General features: G+C 34.1%; 1 protein-coding gene across 1 annotated transcript in view; it reads left to right on the top strand.

The window, feature by feature from the left end:
* CD2AP (CD2-associated protein) overlaps positions 1–26,662 on the top strand; it is a 126,795-nt gene that overhangs the window by 69,092 nt on the left and 31,041 nt on the right. Inside the window, exons 6-11 of the mRNA XM_008583687.1 lie at positions 6,409–6,596; positions 9,032–9,110; positions 9,528–9,622; positions 11,615–11,719; positions 13,206–13,242; positions 14,415–14,477. Coding sequence (XP_008581909.1) covers positions 6,409–6,596; positions 9,032–9,110; positions 9,528–9,622; positions 11,615–11,719; positions 13,206–13,242; positions 14,415–14,477 — 567 coding nt within the window. The remainder of the gene's footprint in view (positions 1–6,408; positions 6,597–9,031; positions 9,111–9,527; positions 9,623–11,614; positions 11,720–13,205; positions 13,243–14,414; positions 14,478–26,662) is intronic.

Genomic DNA, 26,662 nt, shown 5'->3' with positions numbered 1-26,662 from the left:
TGTTTGACCAGCTTTTGACACTAATAATTATTTATTGAGTGAAATACTGCATCGGTAAACTCTGTATCATTGATAAGGTTTCTGCTTGAGGCCTGCACTTTTATGTTCTTGATGTTTTGTACTTGTATAAATGCTACCTGCTGATTTTAAAGAATGCAGGCAATGCAAGGAAAGCACAAAGAAGAAAGTAAAAAGCAGAACAAAATAAAAATAAATCTCAGTTTCAGAAATTAAGCCATCAATAATGAATAACCATCATTTCCAGAAACCTCTTTGCATTGATACAGATAGAAGTTTAAAAGATAGGTTAACAGAAACATTGCTTGTTCTTTTTCTTAAGGAGGAATAGTCTCAATCAACTTTAAATGCTAATAGCAAAGAACAAGTAGAAGGGGAGAAACTGAAGACGGAAACTTAGAAAAATGGGGCTTATCAGCAGAATAGGATTTACCCAGAAGGTGAATGGATTTCACATTATGAATATGATGATTAGTCTCAACTGATTGGGGATACATCAGAATTAGTAGGCCTAGGGCCAGCCTGTGGCTCACTCGGGAGAGTGCGGTGCTGATAATACCAAGGCCACAGGTTTGGATCCCATATATGGATGGCTGGTTTGCTCACTGGGTGAGCGTGGTGCTGACAACACCAAGCCAAGGGTTAAGATCCCCTTACCGGTCATCTTTAAAAAAAAAAAAAGAATTAGTAGGCTTAGCGGCAGGAAGCTGAAAGAGAGATCTGTATTTTTATGTTTTCTATAAAAAAGGAGAGGTATTAAGAATAAGGTGCTAAGTGGGGAGGTCAGAATTTTGAGGAGACTGGAAAAGTCCTGGCAAGGATTCTTAAACGTTTTGTGCCATTCATCCCTCTAGGCTTCACTGGGCAACTAGAAGGATGCATGTCACAAAACATTTAAGAACCCTTCATGGGTTGTTCTTCAGAATTCTAGTGTCTTACAGGTAGAAAGAGTTCAGTCTCTTAGGGAAGGAGTCAGCTGATGTTTCATGTGATTATTTAGGCTCTGGAAAAGAAGAAAGTGCTTATTGCTAGTGGGACACAGTAACCTGGGGGAATGGTTGTGTATAGTGGATATCCCGTGGGTGGTGGATAGAAATTTGCTAGTCTGCAGCCTAGTCACCAGAAATTAAGGTGGTACACAGTTTACTTTGGGGTCTGTAGTCCCACATGAAAGAACAGAAGGGAACTATACTAGAGATGAAAAACAATATCTGAAATGGATTTCTTTCTGTGAAATTTTAACAGTAGGCTAGATGATGTAGAAGAAAAGATCATTGCACTCGAAAATGTGGAGTTAGAATATATCCAAAATGCAGCATGAAGAACAAAAGATTCCAGAAAACTTCTAAAACACACTTAGGATAAACAGCCACTTAGGATAATTTTAAATGGTCTAACAGGTATAGCTGGAGTCTCAGAAGGAGAGGAGAGAGAGGGTGGACAGAAAAAATGTTTGAAGAATTAATGCTAAAAATATCCAAATTTGATGCAAGCTATAAACCCACAAATGCAAAAAGTGTAAACATTCATACAGAGTTTGAAAACAAGCAATAAATTGAAAATCTGAGAAGGAGCCAGAGGAGAAAAGACACATCAAGTAAAGAAGAATGGAGATAAGAATCCCACAGATTAATTTCAGAAACTATGTAAATCACAAGACGATGTCCTTAGAAACTGTTTAAGGCAGAAGACAATGGAATGACAAGTTTGTTTTGAAAGAAGAAAATTGGTCAACCCAAAATTCTGTTTCCTATGATAATCTTCAGAATAAAGGTGAGATTTAAAAAGTTTTTAGACAAACAGAAATAGCTGAGAGAATTCACTGCACACAGACCTTCACTACAAAAAACATTAAAGAGAGTTCTTTGGGTAAAAGAAAGGTGATACCACATAGAAACTTGGATCTACATAATGGAATGAAGAGTGGCAAAAATGTGGATAAGTATGAACTATTTTGCATTTCAAAATTTCTTTAAAAGATAATTGACTATTTAAAGCAAGAAGAATAATATATTATCTGACTTGTAATATGTGTAGAAATAAAATGATAACAATAGCTCCAAATACAGAAGAGGTGAAATGGAAATGTACCATTATAGGGCTTTTACCTTACTTGTGAAGTAATATAATCTTATTTCAATACAGATTTTGGTGAGTTAAAGGTGCATATTGTTAAGTCTAGAGCAACTTGTAAGAGGTTGTCTTAGTTCATGCTGCTATATAACAAAATACTTGAGACTGGATATTTCATAAGCAATAGAAATTTATTTTTCACAGTTCTGGAAGCTGAGAGGTGTCAAGGCACCAGCAGTTTCAGTGTCTGGTAAGGAACTGATCCCTGCTTCCAAGATGGCACCTTGTTTCTCTGTCCCCTGGAGGGGATGATCACTGTGGATCCTCCCATGGCAGAAGGGATGGAAGGGCAAATGGGACAATTACACTCCCCGAAGTACTTTCATAAGGGCACTAATCCACCCATGAGGGCAGATGCTTCATGACATAATCATCTCCCACAGGCTCTACCTCTTAATACTATCATATGGGTCTTAGGTTCCAACATAATGAATTTTGGAGGGAGAGACACAAATATTTAAACCATAGCAGGAATATAATAATTTCATGATAAAATGGAATGCTAAGAAATACTTTAAGAAAAGACAGGAAAAGAGAAAAAAGGAATAAAGATCAAGTGGGTAAATAGAAACAAGTAGCAAGATAATGGATTTAAACATAACTACATCAGTAATTACATTAAATGTAAATGTTCTAAAAACACAAATTGAAAAGCCAAGATTGCTAGGCTGGATAATAATGTTGTCTCTCAGAAACTCACAGACAGGTTAAAAGAAGGATGGTAAAAGATATTCTGTGCAAAGCATAATAAATCTAGAATGGTTATATTAATATTAAAAGTATATTTCAGGAAAAGAAATATTACCATGGAATAAAAAGGGACATGTCATAATAATGGAGATAATTCATACAAATTAGAAAGCAATTCTAAATATAATTCAATAGCAGAACTTTAAAATACATGAGACAAAAACTGCCAGAATCGAAAGAAATAGACAAATCCATAAGATGTAAACACACTTCTCTCAACAACTGATAGAACTAGGGGACAAAACAAAATTAGTATTTAGAAGACTTGAAAAACTTTATAACTAAGTAGACCTAATTAACATTTACAACATAGTTCATCCAACAACACTGGAATACCCATTCTTTTGAAGCATACATGGAATATTCACCAGATAGACCATATGTTGGGGCATCAGACAAGTCTCAGAGAATGTAAAATGATTGAAATCATAGAATAGGTTTTGTGACCACAATGGAATTATTTTAGAAAAAAAAAATACTCGGGAAATTCTCAGATGTTTCAAAATTAAGCAACACTTGTAAGTAACCTATGGATTAAGAGGAAATCCTGAAGGAAATTAGACATTTTCGAAATAAAAGTGGAAACACAACATACCAAAATTTGTGCAATGTAGGTAAAGCAGCATCTTATAGGGAGATTTATTGCTTTAAATGCTGATATTGGGGAAACAAGGAAAGACAAATCAATCTAAGTTTTTATCTTAAACTAGAAAAAGAAGGGCAAAATAAACCTGAAGTAATTAGAAAGAAGGAAATAACAGCACAAAATGATGAAATAAAAAACAGACGGACAGTCAAGAAAATCTGCAAGTTCAAAAGTAACAATAAGCACTTATTTCTTAGGTCTGTATGACCTCCATATCAAAACCTCATGAATTCATTACAAAAAAGGGAATTATAGAGCATTATCTCTTATGAACATAAACAAATTCATAATGTAATAGCATGTCAAATCTGGCAAAATATGTAAAGGTTAATACATCATGACTAATGTGGTTTATTCCATACATGCAAGGTTGGTTTAAAAAAATATAATCTACCATATTAACAGTTTAAAGGGGAAAATCCATATATGGTCATCTCAGTAGATGCACAAAGAGAATTTACATATCAGCACATAGGATAACAACTGTCCGAAACAGCAATAGAAGGGAACTTTCTAAATTTGATAATGCTCATCTATGAAAAACTTGGAGCTACTATTCTTAATGGTAAATTCATAGTAACATATATACATAGTGGAATACTAATCAGCAAAAAGGGATGAAATATGGATGCATGCAACAGAATATATGAATCTCATATTTTGTATAGCAAAAGAAGTAGACATAAAAGGCTTATATGTGGTTAGATTTATTTGAAACTCTATGAAGGCCATATCTATAGTGACAGAATGAAGACCAGAGGTTTCTTGATGCTTAGGGTTAGGAAGAATTAGGTGGGTCTAATTCACAGTTGTCTTTTTTGGGGGTAATAGAATTGTTCTGTATCTTGGTTATTGTGGTTACATGATGCATACAGTTGTCAAACAGTATTGAAATGTCCATTTAAAATAGGTTCATCTTTGGGCCGGCTCCGTGGCTCACTTGGGTGAGTACGGTGCTGTTAGCATCAAGGCCGTGTGTTTGGATCCTATATAGGGATGGCCGGTGCGCTCACTGGCTGAGCATGGTGCAGACCACACAGAGGGTTGCAATCCCCTTACCGGTCCAAAAAAAAAATGGGTTCATCTTTTTGTGTGTAAACATTCTCTCAATTAAGTTGTTTTAAAAAGTGTAAGTGTATTACAGAAAAATATGTGTATCTTCTCCCATTCAGTCTTCTATGTGGCTTTGGCTAATATTGAAAGTGGTTAGAGTAGAACACTATACTTTTTAGCATTACATTTCTTAAGTTAATAAAGGTTGTTTCTGTAAATCACTTCTAACATACTTTCACATATTTGATTGGAGGCTTTTGTGGTTTGAAGCTTTAAAGTGTTTAAGACTGTGGTTTTGGGATCATCTAGAATTCAGTTCAAATTTTGGCTTTGTTACTTGACTACCTGCAGATCCTTGGACACTTTATTAATGTCTCCTTGCCCCGGTTTACTTATCTGTAAAATGAGGGGTAATAGTGCTTAATGTTAATAAGCACATGGGGTAATTAGGACAATTAAATGAAATACATGTACAGTGCTTAGGAAAGTGCCTAGCACAGAATAAGCCCAAAATAAATGCTAACCCTACTATTTTTATTACCCTTGTTATTATTCTTACTGTTATACTTCAGTGAACGGATAATCATATATTTTTCCCTACCCTTTACTCCCTATCTGAAATGTTTCAGGAATTTTCTTGATGATTTACCCTAGAACTTTGTTTCTTAGATTATAAAGGTCTCTGAAAGTCTGGTAAAGGCTGTGCCTCTTTTACTCAGAAAAATGTTCTGAAAAAATAGCCACACAATTTTCCATCGAGTGGTTCATAGACTCATTGAGGCTGTAAATAAAAACTCTTGTATACTGAGCAAGAATGTAAAATTTTTTTACCCATGTACTATTAAACATTCTTTAAACTTTTTAATTTTAATTTATCAATATACAATGTAGTTGATTTTCATGTCCCTTTACCAGTTCCTCTTTCCTGCCTACCTGTCCCCCCTCCCCACCATCAACATCCTATCTGTTTACTTGTCTTAACAAGTTCAAGGAATTGTTGTGATTGTTGTGTCTTCTTCCCCATAAACTTAGTAATTTAAATTTCCACTGACTACTTTAAAATTAGACTTAAGTTACTCCATCCCTGAGTTAAAAGGACAGGGCTTCAAACTGTTGACTATTTAAAATAAGCACTTTTTTAAAAAAGGAATTTATTTTTTTAGTTGAAACATATTGGTTGTACATATTTATGGGGTACAGAGTTACATATTTTTTTATCTCTGAATTTTTTGGGTTTTTTTTTTTTTTTTTTTTTTTTTTTATCATTATACAGTGTAATTGATTTTCATGGCCTTTACCAATTCCTACCTTTCCCATCTCCCTCTTTCCCTTTCCTATCGCCGGTAGTCTCAGTTCTGTTCACTTCTTTTAACAAGTTCAAAAAATTTAAACATTTTTTAATATTCCCAGTTTTTAGTATTCAGAAATTCACCCTAACTTAGATCAGATTGAATTAGGTAACTTTAGAAATGTTTCAGTTTTATTTTATGTCATCTTTGACCAAAAGCTGTAAATTTGACATGCTCTTGTTAAAGACCTTGTATGATATGATTTCCTGGACTTCTTAATTATTATTTTACTAATTAAATTTTACCAATTAAATTAAACTTGCTACTGTACTACGTGTAACAACAAAAAAATTAGTAAAAAGTACATCTTACTCTTTTGGATGTTTTAGTAGCCAGTCATTTAATTTGTTGTTTTTATTCTACCATTTTTTAGTAGGAGCTATAGAGTGTATATGGAAGGGGATGTCAAGATTTTCATGGTTCTAGGTGTCATTCTTCAAAAACAAATTATTCTTTCAGAATCTGTTTTGACTGGGCCTACCTCACCTTTACCTTCTCCGGGGAATGGAAGTGAAACTACATCTGGATTGATAACACAGTCAAAGAAAATTCGAGGAATTGGATTTGGAGATATTTTTAAAGAAGGCTCTGTGAAACTTAGGACAAGAACACCCAGTAGTGAAACAGAAGAGAAAAAAACAGAAAAGGTAATAATGAAGAATTTGACTTAGATTAACTTCACTGATTCTCTCATTAAGCATTTTTTAAAATGTAAAAGTCAGTTTGCAACTTCGTTACATTTCAGTTTTTGAAATCACTAATAATGTGGTTATGAAAGAGAAGTCTGTGAAAAACTTTCTAAATTTACGGTGATTGTTTATGTTTGAATTTCATAAAATTAGAATGCTTGTTTCTTGCTGAATTTAACACAAACTTTTTTTTAGTAGGAGCTTTAGGTTTTTTAATTATCACAGTTTAATAAAAATAAAAGGAAGATTTCTTTTTTTGCCTTTTTAAGTTAAAATTTTATAATTTTTCTTTTAACTTTTTAACTTGAAGTAGAACTAAAATAGGCCATTTTAAAATGAATTCACAGTGAGATATTAAGCTAATTAGTCACTACTTAACTTTCCTCTGGATTGTCAAAAATGGTTAAATTTTCTAACCTCTCTCTGAATATATGGATGATTTTATTTTTCATTAGCATTTTACTGGTATTGTGAAATGAAACAAAGTGAATGAGCCATAAATTTTAAGATCTAATAAGAGGCTTTAAAATAACCCCTTTAGTTTTTATTTTGGTGGAAAAATAGCTACAATCTATAGAACATTTATTTCAAAACTGTTCTGGTGTCAGTCCCTTGGAGATTAAGACTGATTGTTTACTTCAGATAGGAGGCTTTTTCCTTGGTGTTCAGGGTGGTGTTTCCCCTATAGTTCTCATTTGTATCTCTTTCTCTAACTCTTAAGAGTGTAAAATATTTCAGTATTTATTTGCTTAGTTTAGCTACAGTTCATTTACAAGACTGTCTTTTGGTTAGTGAATTATATTTTGAGGCTTTCTCCAAAGGTAGTTTGTTATTTTTTTCTTTCCTAGCTTGCTAGGTATTTTCTCATTAATAGTGAGTTCAGGAAAGCAAAATTCTACTTTTCTACCCTACACTCTCCTAGCTCTGATACTAGCTGGCATTAAGATTATGAGGTGTAATTGATTTTTGATTTTAAAGGTAAATATTGGAATTCTTATGGTTTTTAAAATGGTGCTGTTTAGCCATATAATAGCTAGAAATGTTGGAAAAGCAGTTCTTGCATTATGAGAGACATTAGATGATCTGGTGCCCCTTCCAATTCTAAAGTTTATGATTATATTGTGTAACTTTATTTGATTAATGATTACATTAGTAATCTTTCTATTACCATTAATATCCACTACTCAGACTTATTAGGGGAAGTAGTCTCAGGGTTACCCTTCATGATGGCCTTGTGAGGTTTGCTTTGATCACTGATCTAGAACTTGATGAGGTAGGGAGCACATTTGCTATGTTTGTAGGTGACAACAGATTGGAAGATGTGATTAGAACTGGGAGAAATTAAAATGAGTATCTTAGAAGATAAACAGAAAACACAGTGTTAGGTAAATTAGCAGTGTTCAGATTTTTAATGAATGAAATCTAAGGTCAAATTTACTGCTTTTTTCTGGGAAGAGAACTCAAGGAAATACTAGTATAAGATGGTGAAGGACTTACTGTAGACAATTGCAGTGGAAAAATGTCTAGTAGACTATAATTATAAGGGTTGTAACACTTGTAACATTACCTGAATGTTGCCATTCAGATAGCAATCAAGTATAAAGAGTTTTTTTCCCCCTATCTAATTTTTTTTTTTTGTCCTTTTTGAGACCGGCCGCACCGCGCTCAGCCAGTGAGCGAACGGGTCATCCCTATCAGTGAGCGAACGGGTCATCCCTATATAGGATCCGAACCCGCGGCGTGAGCGCTGCTGCACTTCCAGTGCCACACTCTCCCGAATGCGTCATGGGCTCAGCCCCCCCCCCCACCCCCCCATTTCATTTTAAGGTTAAATTTAGTGTTGTTTAAGAGCCCACTTTGTAGAGTCAGACTTTTTAGGTTCACATCTGGGCTCCAATACTAAATTACGTTATTGTGGGCAGGTTACTTAACTACTTGCTAATTTATAAAAGGGGTGAATAATAATGACTACTTTGTACAGATAGTTATGAGGATTAAGTTATAATGTATGTAAAGTGCTTACCTCAGGGATTGGTATGTAGTAAGTTCTCAAATGCTGTTGTTTCTATTTATTTTAGAGATTCTAAAATTAAGTCACAAAGTTCTCAAATGCTGTTGTTTCTATTTATTTTAGAGATTCTAAAATTAATGTATTATCGGCATCATAGTATGTTTATTATCCTTAAGATAAGGAGTTTTAAAAATTAGTAGTTCAAAGCTATCATTTAAGGAACTTTTGAGATCTTTATCTTTTTCATTGCTGAGTTTTCAGTCACATTACTAACCTGGCTGTAAGTACTTGTAGGGAAAGTTGGATAACTATAAATGGAAATTTTAACAGTATTATCTTTATTCTAACTTAAAATAGTTGATGCCATCCTTGTCTATTCTAGCCCTTAATTGTACAGTCACTTGGAACCAAAACTCAGAGTGCAGAGATAACAAAAACAGACATTGAAGGTAAAATTAAAGGTAAGTTTCTGAATAAAATTGTTGTATTAAGAATAGTAGAAACATACACAAATATGTTATGAGACTTGTTAAAGGCATTTGTTACACTATACTACTTGATCAGAATATTAATTTCTACTAGATGGAAGCACCATGAGATTAGGGATTTTGGTATGCATTGTTCATCGATATAGCCCCCTGCAGTTAGAATTGTGCCTGGAACATAGCAGGTACTTAGTAAATATTTGAATGTGATTAATGAAATTGTTACTTAATATACAGTATTGGCTGTAAGTTTAAAATTTTACAATTTAAAGATGAATTATTAAGTTCATCTTTAATAACTTCTAGTGTGTTTTACACAAAATACATGCTTAATAAGTATTTGTTAAGTGAATCAATTTGTATAAGCCATATTATTTACATTCTTTATTTCAGCTAAGGAATACTGTAGAACATTATTTGCCTATGAAGGTACTAATGAAGATGAACTTACTTTTAAAGAGGGGGAGATAATCCATTTGATAAGTAAGGTAAAGTATTTCTCAGTTTTTCAGTAAGTTATTTAATTTATTTATAGAAGCATTTTTCACAAGTTTTATATTCCCCCCAGAATGTAGGGTCAAAAAGAGCTGGGACTTTTTGTTTCTGGGCCCTGAGAAGCTGACCCATAATGAGTGCTCAGAAACTTATTTTTTGAGCTAACTTTTATTGTTTATATTTGTAATAATTGATATACTGGGAATTATTTTTAACCATCCTTTTTTTTTAATTAATAGGGAAACAACCTAATGTCTATCAGTATGTAAATAGTTATGAAACTCTTTAGATTGTGGAAAATGATGTAGCTACTTTAAAGGAATGAAGTGATTTAAAACTTGGAATGAATTCTAAGGCAAAATAAAGAGAAAACCCAGTAATATTTGGACATGGGCAAAATCCTTTAAGAACTTTATAAGACAGGTCAAAAATCTCTAGTCCCAAAATCTGAAATCCAAAATGCTCCAAAATCTAATACTGTGTGCCGACATGACACAATAAGTAGAAAATTCCGTAACACAGATGCATTATTTTTTTACTGTATAAATGGTATGTCATATTTCTTACTGTTACGTACTTATGTGTGAATGAATGTAAGAAAATGATTGCTTATCAGTAGTGTATAAATTCAGAGTCAGTAATGATGGTGGTGCCAAACAACCACGAATTGTCAACATGGATGGCTGAGATAGTGGCACTTTGTTTTGTGTTGGTTTAGTATATACTAACTTTGTTTCATCCTAAAAATATTGTTTGAAGTTACCTTCAGGCTATGTGTATAAGGTGTATATGAAACATAAATGAATTTTGTGTTTAGACTTGGATCCCATCCCCAAGATAGCTCATTACGTATATGCAGATGTTCCAAAATCCAAAAAAGTCAGAAATTCGAAACACTTCTAGTCCCAAGCATTTTGGATAAGAGATACTCAACCTATATAGGAAAATTATAAATGCTTTGTCTTTGCTGTAACCCTGTAGAATAAATTTTGAAATGTCTCCCATTGTTTTTAATTGACTTTGTCATCAGATGGCTTAATGTAAGTAATTTTTAAAAGATAAATTTTGTGTATATTTAAAGTATACAATATGAAAAAAAGAAAAAATGGTATATAGTATGATGTTACAGGATACATATGGATAGTAAAAAGGTTAATGTAGTGAAGCAAATTAACATATCCATTATCTCACATAGTTACCCATTTTCTTGTTATTGTGACAAGAGCAGCTAAAACCGACTCATTTAGAATGAATTGCAGAAATGTATGACTATGTAATTTTTAATATTCATACTTGATGATGGCTAAATTTTCATACAAGGGTGGGCACTGGGAAAGAACTGAGAAGATATTGTTAATTTCTAAAGCAGTTGAATAATGTGATTAATTTTTAGTATAAAAATTGTTAAGAAAAATGTTAAGAAGAATACAGTATGGAAATTCACATGTGTTCTCCCTCCCTCCTTTCCTCTCTTTCTCTCTCCCTCCTTCCCCCTTCACCATCTACCCTCACTTCCTTTTTACCTTTCTACTCTCCTCCTGAGAACACTTAGATAGAATTTTAAAATGGACTTATTTAAAAAAATTAAACCTAGTTTTTTTTTTTTTTTTTTTTTTTAACTGGTAAGGGGATCGCAACCCTTGGCGTGGTGTCGCCCGCACCATGCTCAGCCAGTGAGCGCACCGGCCATCCCTATATAGGATCTGAACCCGCAGCCTCGGCACTCCCAGCGCCGCTGCACTCCCAGCGCTGCACTCTCCCGAGTGAGCCACGGTGTCGGCCCTAAACCTAGTTTTATAACTACTGTTAAAAGTAATGTGTGGGGACTGTTTTCTTTTAGGAGGACCTTATGATCTGTTTAGGTTTTTTGTTTTGTTTTTTTGTTTTGTAAAAATGAATTCAGTATATTCCTATTTTGTTGTAAACTTTTTCATCATTTAAAGATAACTCCTATTATCTTAATTATTCTTTGTTTTGCTTTTTAGGAGACTGGAGAACCTGGCTGGTGGAAAGGTGAACTTAATGGTAAAGAAGGAGTATTTCCAGACAATTTTGCTGTTCAGATAAATGAACTGGATAAAGACTTTCCAGTAAGCTTTTGTTTTTCAATGGTGATAATATTTGAAAGAACATTCTGCTAATATTTTTTCAAAAACAGGTTTTTTGCACTGTTATTGAATAATTTTTATAATGGAGTTTCAGATTTATGTATCCAGATAGAAGTTATTTGAATATAGTAAAACAAAACAGTATTTCACTTCTGTGATTTATTCCTGCTCTTTTCCCCTTTCTGACTATACTTAAAAGTAACCTTAGACTTCTTTATGATTTAAAAAAAAAAAAAAAAAAAAAAAAAAGGCTGGCTATACTAGTTGGATAAATTAGTACTTTCCTGGAAGAAATTGTATTTTTATTTACTGTTGTTGAAAAGCTTTAGTTTATTTTAAGGAACCGTTGACATTACTATAATGCTGTCAGTGTAGTGTTGGGAAGGCAAGAAACAGGGTCTTTGTCCCCTTACAGGATTTAATATCATACATAACTTCTCAGAGAGAATAAAGTGAGGCTGAGTCATTCATCAGTCTTCTTTTGCCTTTCTACAACTTGATCCCTTTTTTCCCCCATGTAGGGGTAATCTAATTGAGTTTTAAAATAGAGGGAAAGAGTTAGCAGAAGTACACATCAAGACAGACTACAACATTTGGCTTAAACCAGTGCACAACTCCCTAACCTTTGCGTCTTTCACTTAGTTAAGTATATTATTGGCAATTACTCTATGGAGGCTTAGGTTGTCTGAGGCCTTTTCTTTGCTAGGTTGTATTCATTATTGTTTCAGCCTTCGTATGCTTTATTTTATTATACTTAATAAATATTTTTTCTGTTTTAATTATGTATTCATACTATATTGCTTATCAGTTATTCTTAATTTGGCAAAACCAGATTTCACATACTTCTAGAAATTTATCTCCATTGTTTAAGGCATTAAATTAAGTCTAAAAAATGCTAATAAATTGAGGAAAAATAGGCCTTTGAGAGTTTTGAAGAAATAAAAGTAAAAGGCTAGGTGTATTTATTGATACTCTTTTTTTTCGAAAAACAATGCACTTTCTTCCTTGTTTTGTCAGTCTCCCCGCTGTCCTCCCAGCTGTGAAAAAGGAATAAAATGGTGCTTAGGAATCTTAAACTATGGGAGGCAAAATAGAACATTTTTGCTTATTAAGATTTTTTAGGTTCATCCAATCCAGTGATAGAGGCTATTTGTTCTAATGGAATGAATTTTTGTCAGTGACCTTTCTTGGAGCTCTTAGTATCTTAGCATTTTATAATTTTTGGCAAGGATGGGATGAGGAGAGATGTTCATAATCCAGTGATAGAGGCTATTTGTTCTAATGGAATGAATTTTTGTCAGTGACCTTTCTTGGAGTTCTTAGTATCTTAGCATTTTATAATTTTTGGCAAGGATGGGATGAGGAGAGATGTTCATATAATTTAGATTATTAATGATCAGAATTTATTTTAACTATAAATATTTAATATATAACCAGTCAACTCTTTTCACCATTGTTATTGTAACAGAAACCAAAGAAGCCACCACCTCCTGCTAAGGGTCCAGGTATGTAAGAAACACATTATTTAGCTATTTTTCATATTTTAAAATTTTTAAATGATAAAATAGGGTTTAATTTAAAATTGGGTTTAATTTAAACCATTAACATTTATTAGCGAAAACAAGTATGATGTAGTATATAAAAATTTTTAGGAATATATAAAAATTCAGTGTTCACATACGTTAGTGTCTGTCATTTTTTTAATAAGTACCAGTGGTATAAAAGGGTAATCTTGAAAATAATTTGAATACATTAGTTATATGTAAGTTTGAGTTAATGAAATTGATCAAGTTTAAACTTGGTTTAGAAAATTTAATATATTGACCTATTTAGTTAGTTATTCTACCTTTTCAAATGAAATCCATTTGTTAATGTCTTAAACAGATACTAGTTATTTATGTACTCTTCTTTCAGAGAGCATGCTATAAGGGTTAAATAAAAAGTGCATGAGGTTTTTTTTTTTTTTAAAACAGTTGAGTAAATTATGATACACCTAGAAGTGTTTTTCACAGCTGAAGTTTTATGATCTGGCTCTCTATTTCCATGACTTCTGCCCCCAAATATCTGATTTTTACATGTATAGTATTTTATTTCTTGAAAGATTTGATATTTTTTAGAGTAATGTAAGTCCTTCCCTCTTTCTTGATTTCCATTTTATATTTGCTGACCTAATCCCAGAGGAAGGAAAGCATAAAATAAAAGTAATTTTTATAGAAGCTGGTGTTGGAGGCTTACTATGAAGCTGTACTCTTCAGTAAGGTAGCCACTAGCCACATAGGGCTTTTAAAATTAAATATAAAATACAGAATTAAGTTTCTTAGTCACAGGAGTCATGTTTCAAGTGCTCAGTCACGTATCGTAAAACACAAAAATAGGATATTTTCATCATCATAGAAAGAAACTTCTGCTGGACTGCGGTGTGGTAGAAGATATGAACTCTAACACCTAAATTTGACAAAGCAGCAGCTGAGACCACAGAGTTATGACTTAGGGTAATAGCGGCAGGTTCAGAGTTAGAAATGGAGCCTAATGATTCTGGTACATTGTTCTTTCTCTTAAACCATGTTTTTATCTGATGTTGTCTTTAAACTGATCTTTACTTTTTAGGAGTGTAATTGTCTCTCGGCTCTAAAACTAATTTTTTTTAACAAAATTATTAACTTTGTTTTCTCCCCAGCTCCGAAGCCTGAGCTGATAGCAGCAGAAAAGAAGTATTTTCCTTTAAAGCCTGAAGAAAAAGGTGAGGCTGATTTTCTACTTCCCTCCCCAAAAATAGTTCTTTTTTTCATTGTCACTTGAAAGAAAAATGTATCTTCATACTGAGTCATTTACAGTGATTTTTTAATAGGTGTTCATTATTTTGCAGCGCTTGGTGTTTTCTGGGAAGGACTAGTTTATCAAGATTGATAGGAAATTAAGCTTTCACTCAAACTGATAACATACATTCATTAAAAAATTAAGGCACTACTTTAGTAGGATGTAGTTTTTAATCACAGTTATTTCAAATAATATATAAGAAAATTGAGCTTTGAAAAACTATACATGTATTATTTTTACAGTGTTTTAGTTAAATTAAAAAAAAATTCCTTAGTATAAGAGTGAGTTCCTACTCATGGAAATAATTATGTATTATTTAATCCTACTGCATGTATTTGTCATGTATACTTGGAAAGTTATTTCAAGGTGCCACATGTATTTTGTGAAAAAGAGTACTCATTATTTATTTGGAGAAAATATGTCTTCTCTTTGTACAGAAAGATCTGCAATGGTTGTCTCTAATATATTAGGTTATAGTTTTAGAATGCTTTTGTTTCTACTGCCAGTGTTGTAGTTTAACCCATCCTTGTGTTTTACTTAAAGTACTACATCCTCTAACTGATTTCTCACTTTAGCCCCTTGTCTGGTTCACATTGTTGCCAGGGGCATTCTTTTTACATAGACTATTTTTTTAGAGCAGTTTTAGATTTACAGAACTATTGAGCCAAAAGTACAAACAATTGCCATATACACCCTGGCTCCTCACATGTACAGCCCCCCCCACTATCAACATCCTATACTAGAGTGGGTATATTTGTTATAATTAGCCTCTGTTGACACATCATTATCACCCAAAGTCCACAGTTTACATTAGGGTTTACTCTTGGCCTTGTACATTTTATGGGTTTTGACAAATGTGTAATGTATGTATGTATCCAGTGTTATAGTATACAGAATAGTTTCACTGCCCTAAAAATCTGTCCCTCCCCTCAACCCTTGGTAACCGCTAATCTTTTTGCTGTCTCCATAGTTTTGCCTTTTCTAAAATGTTATATAGTTGGAATCATACAGTATGTATGTAGCCTTTTCAGATTGGTTTCTTTCACTTAATATGCATTTAAAATTTCTTCATGTCTTTTTATGGCTTGCTTGCTCATTTGTTTTTAGTACTGACTACTACTCTGTTTTGTGTATGTACCAGTTTATTTATTCAGTTACTTACCTGGGGACATCCTGATTGCTTCCAAGTTTTGGCAATTATGAATAAAGCTGCTGTAAATGCGTGTGCAGGTTTTTGTGTGGACTTATCTTTAATTCATTTCGGTGAATACAAAGGAATGGGATTTCTGGATCATATGTTTAAGAGTATGTTCATAAGAGTATGTTTAGTTTTGTAAGCCACTGCCAAACTGTCTTCCAAAGTGACCTTATCATTTTGCACTCTCACCAACAATGAATGAGAGTTTCTGTTGTTTTACTTCCTTATCAACATTTGGTGTTGTCAGTGTTTTGGATTTTGGCCATTCTAATAGGCGTGTAGTGGTATCTCAATGTTGTTTTAATTTGTAATTCCTTAATGAAATATGATATTGAACAAGTGTAATCACTTGTCATTTGTCCATTTTTTAATCAGGTTGTTTTCTTCTTGTTGAGTTTTATTTCGGGTAACAGTCCTTTATCAGATACTGTCTTTTGTTTATATTTTCTCCCAGTCTGTGGCTTGTCTTCTTTGAGGAGCAGAAATTTTTAATTTTATTGAAGTCCAGTTTATCAATTATTTCTTTCATGGATCATGCCTTTGGTGGTGTATCTAAAAAGTCATGGTCATATCCAAGGCCATCTAGATTTTTTCCTTTCATCTTCTAGGAGTTTTAGGGTTTTGGGTTTTACATTTGTGTCTATGATGCATTTTGAATTAATTTTTGTGAAGGCTGTTAAGGTCTTTGTCCAGATTCTTTTTTTTTTTTTTACATGTGGATATCTAGTTGATCCAGCACCATATGTTGAAAAGACTTTCATTTTTCAGATCAAAATCAAAGTCCGAGTTTGAGGCTGTCCTGTAACCCCCAAATTACATTTCTGGTATCATCTTCCAACTGACTCATTCATTAAATGCAGCAAACACTCACTGTTCGCTGAATATGTCATGGACCTTCATAGCTTCATCTTTTTGTTGTGGACTGTGCTCAGCATTGAAGTTTTTTTTTGAATTCCCTTTTTTACATTTAAGAATTTTTTATTTATGATGCAAAAATAATTCATATTTAATTAAACTATTTTTTACTCTCAGATCGGTTCTTTGTGATCTAGTTATCGTTAAGTAGGAGTCTTGGATCAGTTTTAGTACTTGGTTATAATATCTGTCCTACCTGAAAAACTCATCCTGTCGAGGAATGTAGAACTAAATGTAAGAAGTATGTTGTTGGCTTCATTATCTACATCATGATTTTTTTTATAGTCTTCTCCATCAAGTAGGCAGCAGTTGTGTTAAAATTCAGATCGTAACTTCCCATGTTCCCTGAAATCTGTCAGTTGATCTTATAAACAAAATGAAAGGTGATGCATTTTTATTACAATTATCTGTTCAAATTTCTGGCCATGGTGGAGTAATAGGAACCAAATTTACACTCCTGAGTAAAACAACTACAAAACTGGACAAAACATATGAACCAGTGGTTTCCAGATATTGTACATCAGGCAGCATTGGACTGGATTACTGAGACAGGGAGATCAATGAGGTGATCCCTATAATTACCCCAGCTTATTGCCCAGAAGCAGTTTACAGGCAGCATAAAGGAGAAAGCCTATTGTTCCTGCAGGGTTGAGGACAAAGAGATAGGAGTTAGGGAGATCAAGGCAGCTACGGGGATGAGGGGGCAGTGCCAGAGTGAAGGGAACTATACAGAGCAAGTACTGAGATCTGTATAGAGCTTACCATGAGGCTTTGATTGAGTACAGATCACATGTAGAAGGAAACTTCCATAGCTGGAGAAATAACTGCTGGAAAGCAACAGGCGAAGCATCTTCTGTAATTCACAAATAGTTCATGTTCCCATGACCCAGAGTATTAAGATCTCATAATATATAGGACATTAGAGACCATAAAAGAGTATGTATCAACTTAGAGTAAAGGCTTCCCTTCATTTGCCTGGGAAACAGAGCTAACTAATTCCAGAATAAAATTCAATACAATTTAAACACATATAACAAAATCTTGTACTCAAGAGTGTAAAATTCAGTGTTCATTATCTGATCAAACATTGCTAGGATACATGAAGCAGGAAAATAGCAACCTGTAACCAAGAGAAAACTCAGTCAGTAGAAACAGAGCCAGAAATGACAGAAATAGTTGAAATAATAGGCAAGTACATTGAAACAGCTATTATAAATATTTCTCAAATAGGTAGAAGAAAATATGAATATGATGATACGAGAAATGGAAAATATAAGAAAGATTCTAATTAAACTTTTAGAGATGAAGAGTATAATATCTGAAATAAAAAACACTGAATGAAATGTCTAGCAGATTGGAGACTACAGAAGAAAATTTTGGTAAACTTGAGGACATAGCAATAGAAACTAAAATGTATAGAAAAAAGTGAACAGAAAATTACGTGAGTGACAATATCAAGTAGTCTTACTTATGTGTAACTGGAGTACCTCACAAAGATGGTGAAGAGAGTGGGGACAGAAAAAGATATTTGAAGGAATGATAGCTGAAACATTTTCAGATTTGGTAAAAAAAAAAAAAACCAATAAGCCTAATGATCCAAGAAGCTTAATGAGCTACAGGCAGAAGAAACAGAAAGGAAACTATGGCACATCGTAATAAATTTGATGAAAACCTGTTATAAAGAGAAAAGCTTAAAGCCTGAAATGAAATAAATGTCAATCCAGGGTTCTGTACCTAGCAAAAATACCTTTAGAAAATGGATTCAAAATGAATACTTTCAAAGTCTGAGAGAACTCATTACCAGTAGAGCTGTATTACAGAAAAACGTTAAAATGAGTTATTTTTGGCAGAAGGCAGTTGGAAGGCAATGAAGAATGCCAGAAATGGTAAATATATGAATAAATATAAAAGAACTTTTTTTTCCATTTTAAAAATCTCATTAAAAACACCAAAACTCTTCAGTGGGATGATTTTAAAACTTATTATAAAGTGTTAGTTTTAAAGTTTAAGTGTGCAAATATGAGAATGTTTAAATAGGTGAAACAAGACAAGGCATAAAAAGGGAAACAATTCTGAATATTTTTATAGTGTTTTCTTCATAATCCTGACATGACTTTAATAGATTAGGTACAAGGAACAGGAAATATGTCAGTGTTTGCCAGTGACCTCTGGACACATGCACTGGGGGAGAGAGAGCCAGTGTCAATCTGAATATTAAATAATGGTAAATTATTTCCTTGTAAATAAAAATAAATATAAATCAAAGTTCCATCCTTGTTCTCACAGCCAAAAGAAAGGAGAGTTTTTTTCAAACCATGGCTAGGACCAATTTGAGGAGCCTTCTGACAAGGAAATACAGTATTTTCAACTAGTGCATGTGTTCATGGTTTTTACCTTTATTATCTTAGTTCTGCAGAGATATCCTTTGAAAAGCCCTGTTCTGTTAGAGAGGGGGGATAAAAAAGCTACTAGAAACCATGAAACCAGTCACCCCACTACCCTTAATTCTTAAGTGACTCTAGTTGCTTCATGGGATATTTTTCCAAATGTTTAGAATGGTGGTTAAACTCTCACTGTCTGCTCCCTGCCCCAAGCCACCATGTGGATTTTCTCAAACTTGCTTAGCAGTTTTCTGCCCCCCTGCTTTTTTCTCAGAGGTACCTAGAATGCTGGCCACGCTGTGTCCCAAGAAAAGTAGTAATATCAACACTTTGGAGCACAAGTTATTCTGGTTTTTGGAATGTCTTTTTTGTACATACCTTCAGTGAGATACCCATAATATTCTTGTTATGAAATATATATGATAGGAAGGGAGGGACAGGTGTTTATTTTGGAGTGCCAGGCAGGGAGGCATATAAATTTATAGGAGACAATGTAACAAGAACTCTTATAAAATCACTTAAATGATTGCCTTTATATGTCTCCCTCCCCTGCCCCCCTCCCTCCCATCACATCCACAGGAAGAGTAGGAAAGGGTGCCAGTCTAGTTCCACAGTTTTACTGGTAGAAGCAGTAGATTTGTGCCCACTTTTGCATGAGGAACTTTTTTTTTCCCAGAGTTTCTGTTATCGTAGCGTTATTGGGATCTGCCACCTTATTTTTCAGTTGATTTTTAAGCAGAGCATAACTTTGAAATGCATCCCTCCAGGCAGGGAGTAAGCAAGCAGGGTATAGGCTAGTAGTGGCATTCTGGGTTCCTAATTAGCAGAATGGGAAGGGAGAGTTGTGTTGGTGGAGGTTCCTTCTTGAGGTTTTCTTGTCTTTGCATATGGCATAGATATTAGCCTGACATTAGAAGGTATCAAGTTACTGTTTTGGGGAAGATGTCGTCACGTGCTACAAATTCATTAATGATACACAAGAGTACAGATTCTTAGGGACTGGTCAGCTGATTTCTGGGACTTTCAACCCCAGTACTTGAATTATGTATTTTATCCTATCTCCTTTAAAAAAAGGTATGGCTGAATCTATACTGACTACATAAAACTTTATCTCTTACAAAGGTGGTGTGGCTGCTGCTGGTTCCCACCCAAAGGTCCAGTTGCATGATCAGTTCATTCACTTATTCACTGAACTAAAATATAATAAAGTGTATCAGAACTGACTCTTCTGTTGTGCTATTCTCAATTCTCTGGGCAGTCATATATACAACAGTACTTCAAAAAGTTCATGGAAAGATTTATATTATCTTTTAGTTCTGTTTTTCCATGAACTCTTTGAAGTATCCTTATATATTTAAACATTTATGGCTTCAATCACCATCTGTATCCTGCTAATTCCCAATCAGTGTTTGTTTGCATTTACTCACATTTGTCGCTTTCTTTGCTCTTCCATTTGTTTGCATTTTATCCTTTCTGCCTAAAATACGTATCTTTTTTTTTAGGATTTCCTTTATGGAAGATGTAAAGATGGAACGTGTTTTTTTGTTTGAAAATATTTTATATTCTCTTCATTCTTGAAAGATGTTTTTGCCTTATATTGAATTCTAAGTTGACAGAATAGTAGGCCTTGGTCATAGTTTAACATAATGCCTGAAATGGAAGTCTTGAGGTATCTACTTCGTTGTCTTTGCTTAGGAGCATATTCTTTTTATAAGTCAATAAAAAGAATGCTAAAGTTGTGAAGAATAAAAACTTTAAAATGTAATAAAATGATGTGGATCTTTTAATTCATATGCTACCATAAATTCTTAAACAAATCTTCATATTACACAATGATTGGAGTTCAGTGTTCAAAAAATTCTTTTGTCATGTGCTCGGGAACCTTGATGTAATACAGTTTCCTTTAGTATGGAATTAAAATCAAGATCAGCATGTTTAAGTTTCCTTTAGTATGGAATTAAAATCAAGATCAGTCATTTATTTGTAAGTACTGAACTCAGATGCTGTTTTCATCTTTGACACAATCTGTGGTACGGAGACTCTGATTTGAGAGCCGTCATAGGCCTTAATTGTATTTTGTATTAACTGTACTTACTGAAAGGAAATGATATTTACCTCTAACGTTCTACAAAGAATATTTTGATATCCACTATACATTACTCCATTTCGAATGTAAAAATGATATTGTCCTCTTAAGTAGCAAACAGTATTCTTTATGTTTACTCGCACATGAAACAGACTTTTAACCAAATATTGAACACAGTAGCATAAAATCAGGAAGTATGTTTTTATGAGGCAACTGGCTTTGGCTAATTACTAGGAAGGTTTTTTTTTTTGTCTTTTTTTTTTCATGACCAGCAACGGATCGCAACCCTCAGTGTCGCGCCCGTACTGGCCCGGGACCGGCAACGGGATCGCAACCCTCGGTGTTGCTCCCTGCACCTCGCTCAGCCAGTGAGCGGGAACCGGTCTGTATGTGGGATCCGAACCCTCGGCGGGAGCGCTGCCACACTTCCCAAGTGGCGCACTGTAGCAGTGCGCCACCGGGCCGGCCCCTAGGAAGGTTTTTTAAAAGTGATATTCTGACAATTGCTAGTTGTGATACTGGACACAGGTTTGCTGCCTGACCCCTTTCAAAAACAAGCCACTCAAAGGTCAAATGTTGGTGAAAATGGAAGTCAGCTTTTATTCAGGAATACTGGTGACCTGAGGAGAGATACTAGGCTAACCTCTCTATGTGGTAAAACTGAAGAAGAATAGCCAGACTAAAGCCATCTCAAAGCCTGGACTTACTAAGGAGTTTTTTTGTTGAGTGAATGGAACGTGAGAAATGAAAAGCAGAAGAGAAGGAGACATGAGCCACAGGGGCTTTGTGCAAGGAGCCAGGTACAAGGTTTCGCCAAGACTCTGGTTTCCATTCCCATCCTTGCAGTTATCTCAGGGTCCTGCTGGAGAGATAGAATCAGCATAGCTTTATTCATGTTGTCTTTGATTTCTTTGGGTCTGGATAGTACATACAAGTCTGCAAGTTTGCAGCTTCAGGCTGGCTTGAAAACAACTTTACATTCATGTAAATAATGTCATCTTGCCCCATAACCAATGTTCAAAACATCAAATAACCATGGGAAAAGAGGGAACTCAGAGAAATGCTTGTGAAAAACAAAAACAGAAAACAAAACAAAAAAAAACCTGGGTTCCTTTAAAATTTACCTACAGCCCATGTGGTTTTAGGTCCCAACATGGCTTCAGTCCTGCTCACTCCAGCAGATGAATAGTTCATATGCACAATAATGAGTTTGTGATTATGCAGAAGCTTAGAAAATGAGCATTTGAAAGGGTTGACTGGAAAAAGTGAAGGTGGTTCCAGGCCACAGAAAGAGCATATGAAAAGAATGAAAGTATATATTCAGAAAATTGCTATAAGAACATAGGAGTTTTGAGGAAGCTGAAAAGGTACCTTCACACAGTCGTTCTCAGTCTTGGCTGTGTATTAGAATTACCTGGGTGCCTTAAATATACTGATGCCTAGGATTCTTTCCAGAATTTTTGTAAGGTAGGACTTAGGTATTAGTATTTTTAAAGCTCTCCAGATAATGCTTATCTGAAGACAAGGTGGAGAACCACTTCTCTAGGTCATGAAAGGCCTTTCATTGCTGTGACAAGGAGTATAAGGAGTATGTATTTAACTATTTGTTTATATCATGCCCTGTTCAAGAAACAATTTAAAGTAGTGATAAGGGTTTCAGAATTTGTCACACATACATGAATAAAATGTATGTATGTATGTGTTGTGTATATGTGTGTGTAATTTGTACGACACATGGCAGCACATCATCTTAATATGTTTGAAAGCTGCTTATTGAAATTGGGGGAAAATCTAGTTTACGGTGTTGTCTTTTCAGAATGAGCCTTTCTGGACTTCAGAAACCTTAGTTTCAACTACCAGGTTTTAAGTGACCTGTTCATAGAATACCAGTTGTTTTTTTTCTCACAGTTACTTGGTGTAGTCCCTTTTCCCTGGAATTCTTTTTGTGTAATTGTTTTTCCCTCAGATCCTTCCATGGCTTTTCATTTTTCTTGAAATCCACCTTAAAATATTGCTCCTTTAACATTAGTCTCTTCCTTAGTACTCTACCTAAAAATAGATATTTTTCATTATTGCCTGAGAAATAGCTACTAGTTATATATATATATATTATTTATAAATATATGTAAATATATATTATATAAGTATAAACTAAAAAAATATAAACTAATATATAAAATATGTATGTAAATATATATAAAACTAATCATTATTAATTTTTATATATATAAATATACATATAACTAATAGATATTTGTTAGTTTATGTTTATATGTTTTTGTGTGTATTGTCTTTCACACACTTGACTAACCTCTAAGAGGGCAAAGGGGTGTGTGTATGTATATCTGTACCTTATTTGCCATTGGTTTTCTAGTGCCTTGCATAGTAGGTATATAATACGTAGGGGATACTCAATACAATATTTATTGTGTAATTGAAGTATTTTTAAAAGTTTGAAGGATGTGAGGGTATGACATGTTCAGGTTTGTTTTTCTGAAACTTTCTTCTAGTGATTTGGGTAGATGTGATATGGATAGTGGAAGGTGGTATGAATAAAAGGAAGTTGAAGTGTTTTGAGAGCAAAGTATAGAAAATCCTTATTCAAAGTGACTTAAACAATAGGGAAACAATCTCATATAATTGGAAGACCAGAAATAGGTGTCGTATGACCTGCAACTAAATGATTTTATGATGGACCTGGATTATATTTCTTTCTTCATTCTACTGTCCTCAGTGTCCACTTTATCTTCAGATTAGCTCTCCTTGTCCCAAGAATGATGACAGTGACAATCAGGGCAACATGGTTTCTTGTCCATTTGACAGGAAAGAGAAGAAAACTTCTTCCCAACCATGGAATATAAGTTTTTTTAGACTTACCACCTTTGGTCATTTGTTTACCTCCAAACCTGTAAGATTTGTACGGAGAATGCTGTGCACTGATTGGCTTAGTATAATCATATGAAGAAGGTAGCATGGATTTGGGTGAATCAGCTACATTGTCTGCTGAAGATGTGGAGATATATTTAGGCTCTATCACAAGGAAGGCAATTTAGGTGATCTAGGTTCTACACTAGCACATCTTGTTCACTAATTGGATCCTAATGGTTGTGAGGATGGGGAAATGAGGTAGGAAGTATGGAATAGAGAGTTTCTGTGGGAAAATATGTGACTTCAGCTTCTGACAAGGAATTTGTTGTGTGAGACATATATGGGATGAGCCTTTGCTAAGAGTTTGTTAATATTAAGTGTTTATTTGGAAGGCACTATCCTGGAAGTTAGATATTGAATTTATGGATATGGGTAAGGTTGTCCAAGAAGATTGGTTAGAGTAAGAATGGGAGGAGAGCTTAGTGTGGAGTCTTGGAATATGTACAGTTAAGAAGTTGTTAAATGAACTCTTTGAAGAAGAATGACAGGAAGTGGTCATAGAGACAGGCAGAGAATGATCAGAGAACAGTTTCATAAAAGCCAAGGTAGTAGATATAAGTTTGAAGTATGAGGGACCTTCTGGAAATAACAAATGAGGACCATATCTGCCAAGAATAGCTAGAAGGGTTGTGTGAAGTATATATTTGCCAGAGTCATCTGCTAGGAGTAGGGTAGTTAACAAGAAAATTAGGAATCACAGGACCAAGAGAAAAAGCAAAGCCCAGAAAAGTGTGTTTGGCATGTGGGCCTGTGTTTCCTTTTGAGGCATTTGACAATTCTGAAAGTGGTAGCTGAGACGATGAAAAGAACTTTCAATAGACTTTTGGGTTCAAAAAGACAAAAATTAGAGTTCAGGGCTCATGAAAAAGAAGTTATCCTAGTAAACTCCTAGGCTTTAAGTTGGTTCCCAAAGGGCTTCACTCTAGTAGGAAGTGTGAAATGGAAGTAGACTTAGCTCTCAAGAACACTGAAGCCCAGCTTTTAATCATCTCGATCCTTGATTGGAGGAAGATGATCTGGGATTTTTACTGCCCCTCCTATCTTAGCTGAATGATAAAAGTGAAAGTAAATCTTTATTCTGTGGAAAAGGAGACATCATCTACAGCTTTAAATTATCTCTGTATGTTTTCATATAAATATCTTATGTCTTGTACTCATTCAGAAATAATCAGGCATACTTGCAGGTATGAACATGATTAGAAACTAACAACAGACAATGGAACCTGGCCCTCAGGGGATCCAGGTATTGAAGATACCAGATATGAGCTTTAAAGTATCTATGCTTAATATATGTTAAAAGTAATAAAAGGTGGGGTTTGATACTTCCGGCATAACTAGAAACCATATAAATATGAATGTAAGAGTAAGTATAAATGAATTTAGTTGCATATACAATCATGAGTCACTTGATGGGGATACCTTTTGAGAAATGTGTCATTAAGTGATTTTGTCGTTGTGTGAACATGATGGAGTGTACTTACACAAACCTAGATGGTATAGCCTACTACACACATAGGCTATATGATAAAACCTGTTGCTCTGACCACTGTCTTATATGCATTCTGTCATTGACCAAAACGTCAATGTAGCTGTATGCATGACTATATAAGTACAAGTCTTGAATTAGGTGCTTTATCAAAGTATAAAAAGTTAGTATTATTACTCATCAAGGAAATGGAATTTGAAACCAAAGTAAGAGTATAACCGCACACTCACCAAAATGGCTGCAATTTTTAAAAAGACTGACAATATTAAATGTTGGTGAGGATACAGAATTAATTTATACATAAATTAGTATATCCAATCTGGAGAACTAAAGTTGAATAGAACCATACCCTGTTACTCTGCAGTTTCATTCCTAGTTAGCTACCCAGCAGAAATGTGTGCTCCATCTATATACCAAAGGAATAAATGAAACAGTTTATAGTAGCATTAATTATATTGACCCTAAATTGGAAATAACACAAATGTTATCCATTCACAGTAGGATGGATAAATCATTGAAATATATTCATATACCAGCATACCACATAGCAACAAATGAATAAACTAGAGCTACACACAGCAACATGAATCTTGTGATTTCACTAAAGTAAGGTTAAAAATATGTGTAAGTAATCTACGGTGTTAGAAGACACCTCGGGATAGGATAAGGTAGAAATTGGGGACAAGTACAAAGGGAAATTTAGAGATGTAGATAATGTTCAGTTCTTGGCCTGTGTGGTGGTGACGAGGCTTGTTCATGTGATAACTTCTCAAACTTAAATTTAACCACTTCAATGAGAGGAATTTGGGTAAATTTTCTTTTGTCATAAAATTTACTAAATGTTAGGAAAATTCAAGTAAGAATAGACTTACTACTTTTGGGATAGTACTGTTTCTTTTCTTTTTTCTTCTCTAATGCATCTCCAAGTGATTACAAAGAATAGAATATTTGGGTTTTTTTAGTTAGAATTTATGTACTTGTAATTTCTCATGCTTTGGTGCCAGTAATGTTTGTTACTTACTTTTCCATTCCAGTTCATGCTGCAGGACTCTAACCCTTATCTGAATTAATAAATGGGTTAACTTATGTACAGTGTTAATAACATATTGCTGTA

Source organism: Galeopterus variegatus, unplaced genomic scaffold (genome assembly GCF_000696425.1).
Source record: "Galeopterus variegatus unplaced genomic scaffold, G_variegatus-3.0.2 Scaffold2995, whole genome shotgun sequence".
Classification (NCBI taxonomy): Eukaryota; Metazoa; Chordata; class Mammalia; order Dermoptera; family Cynocephalidae; genus Galeopterus; species Galeopterus variegatus.
This window is presented reverse-complemented; position numbering and strand designations above follow the sequence as displayed.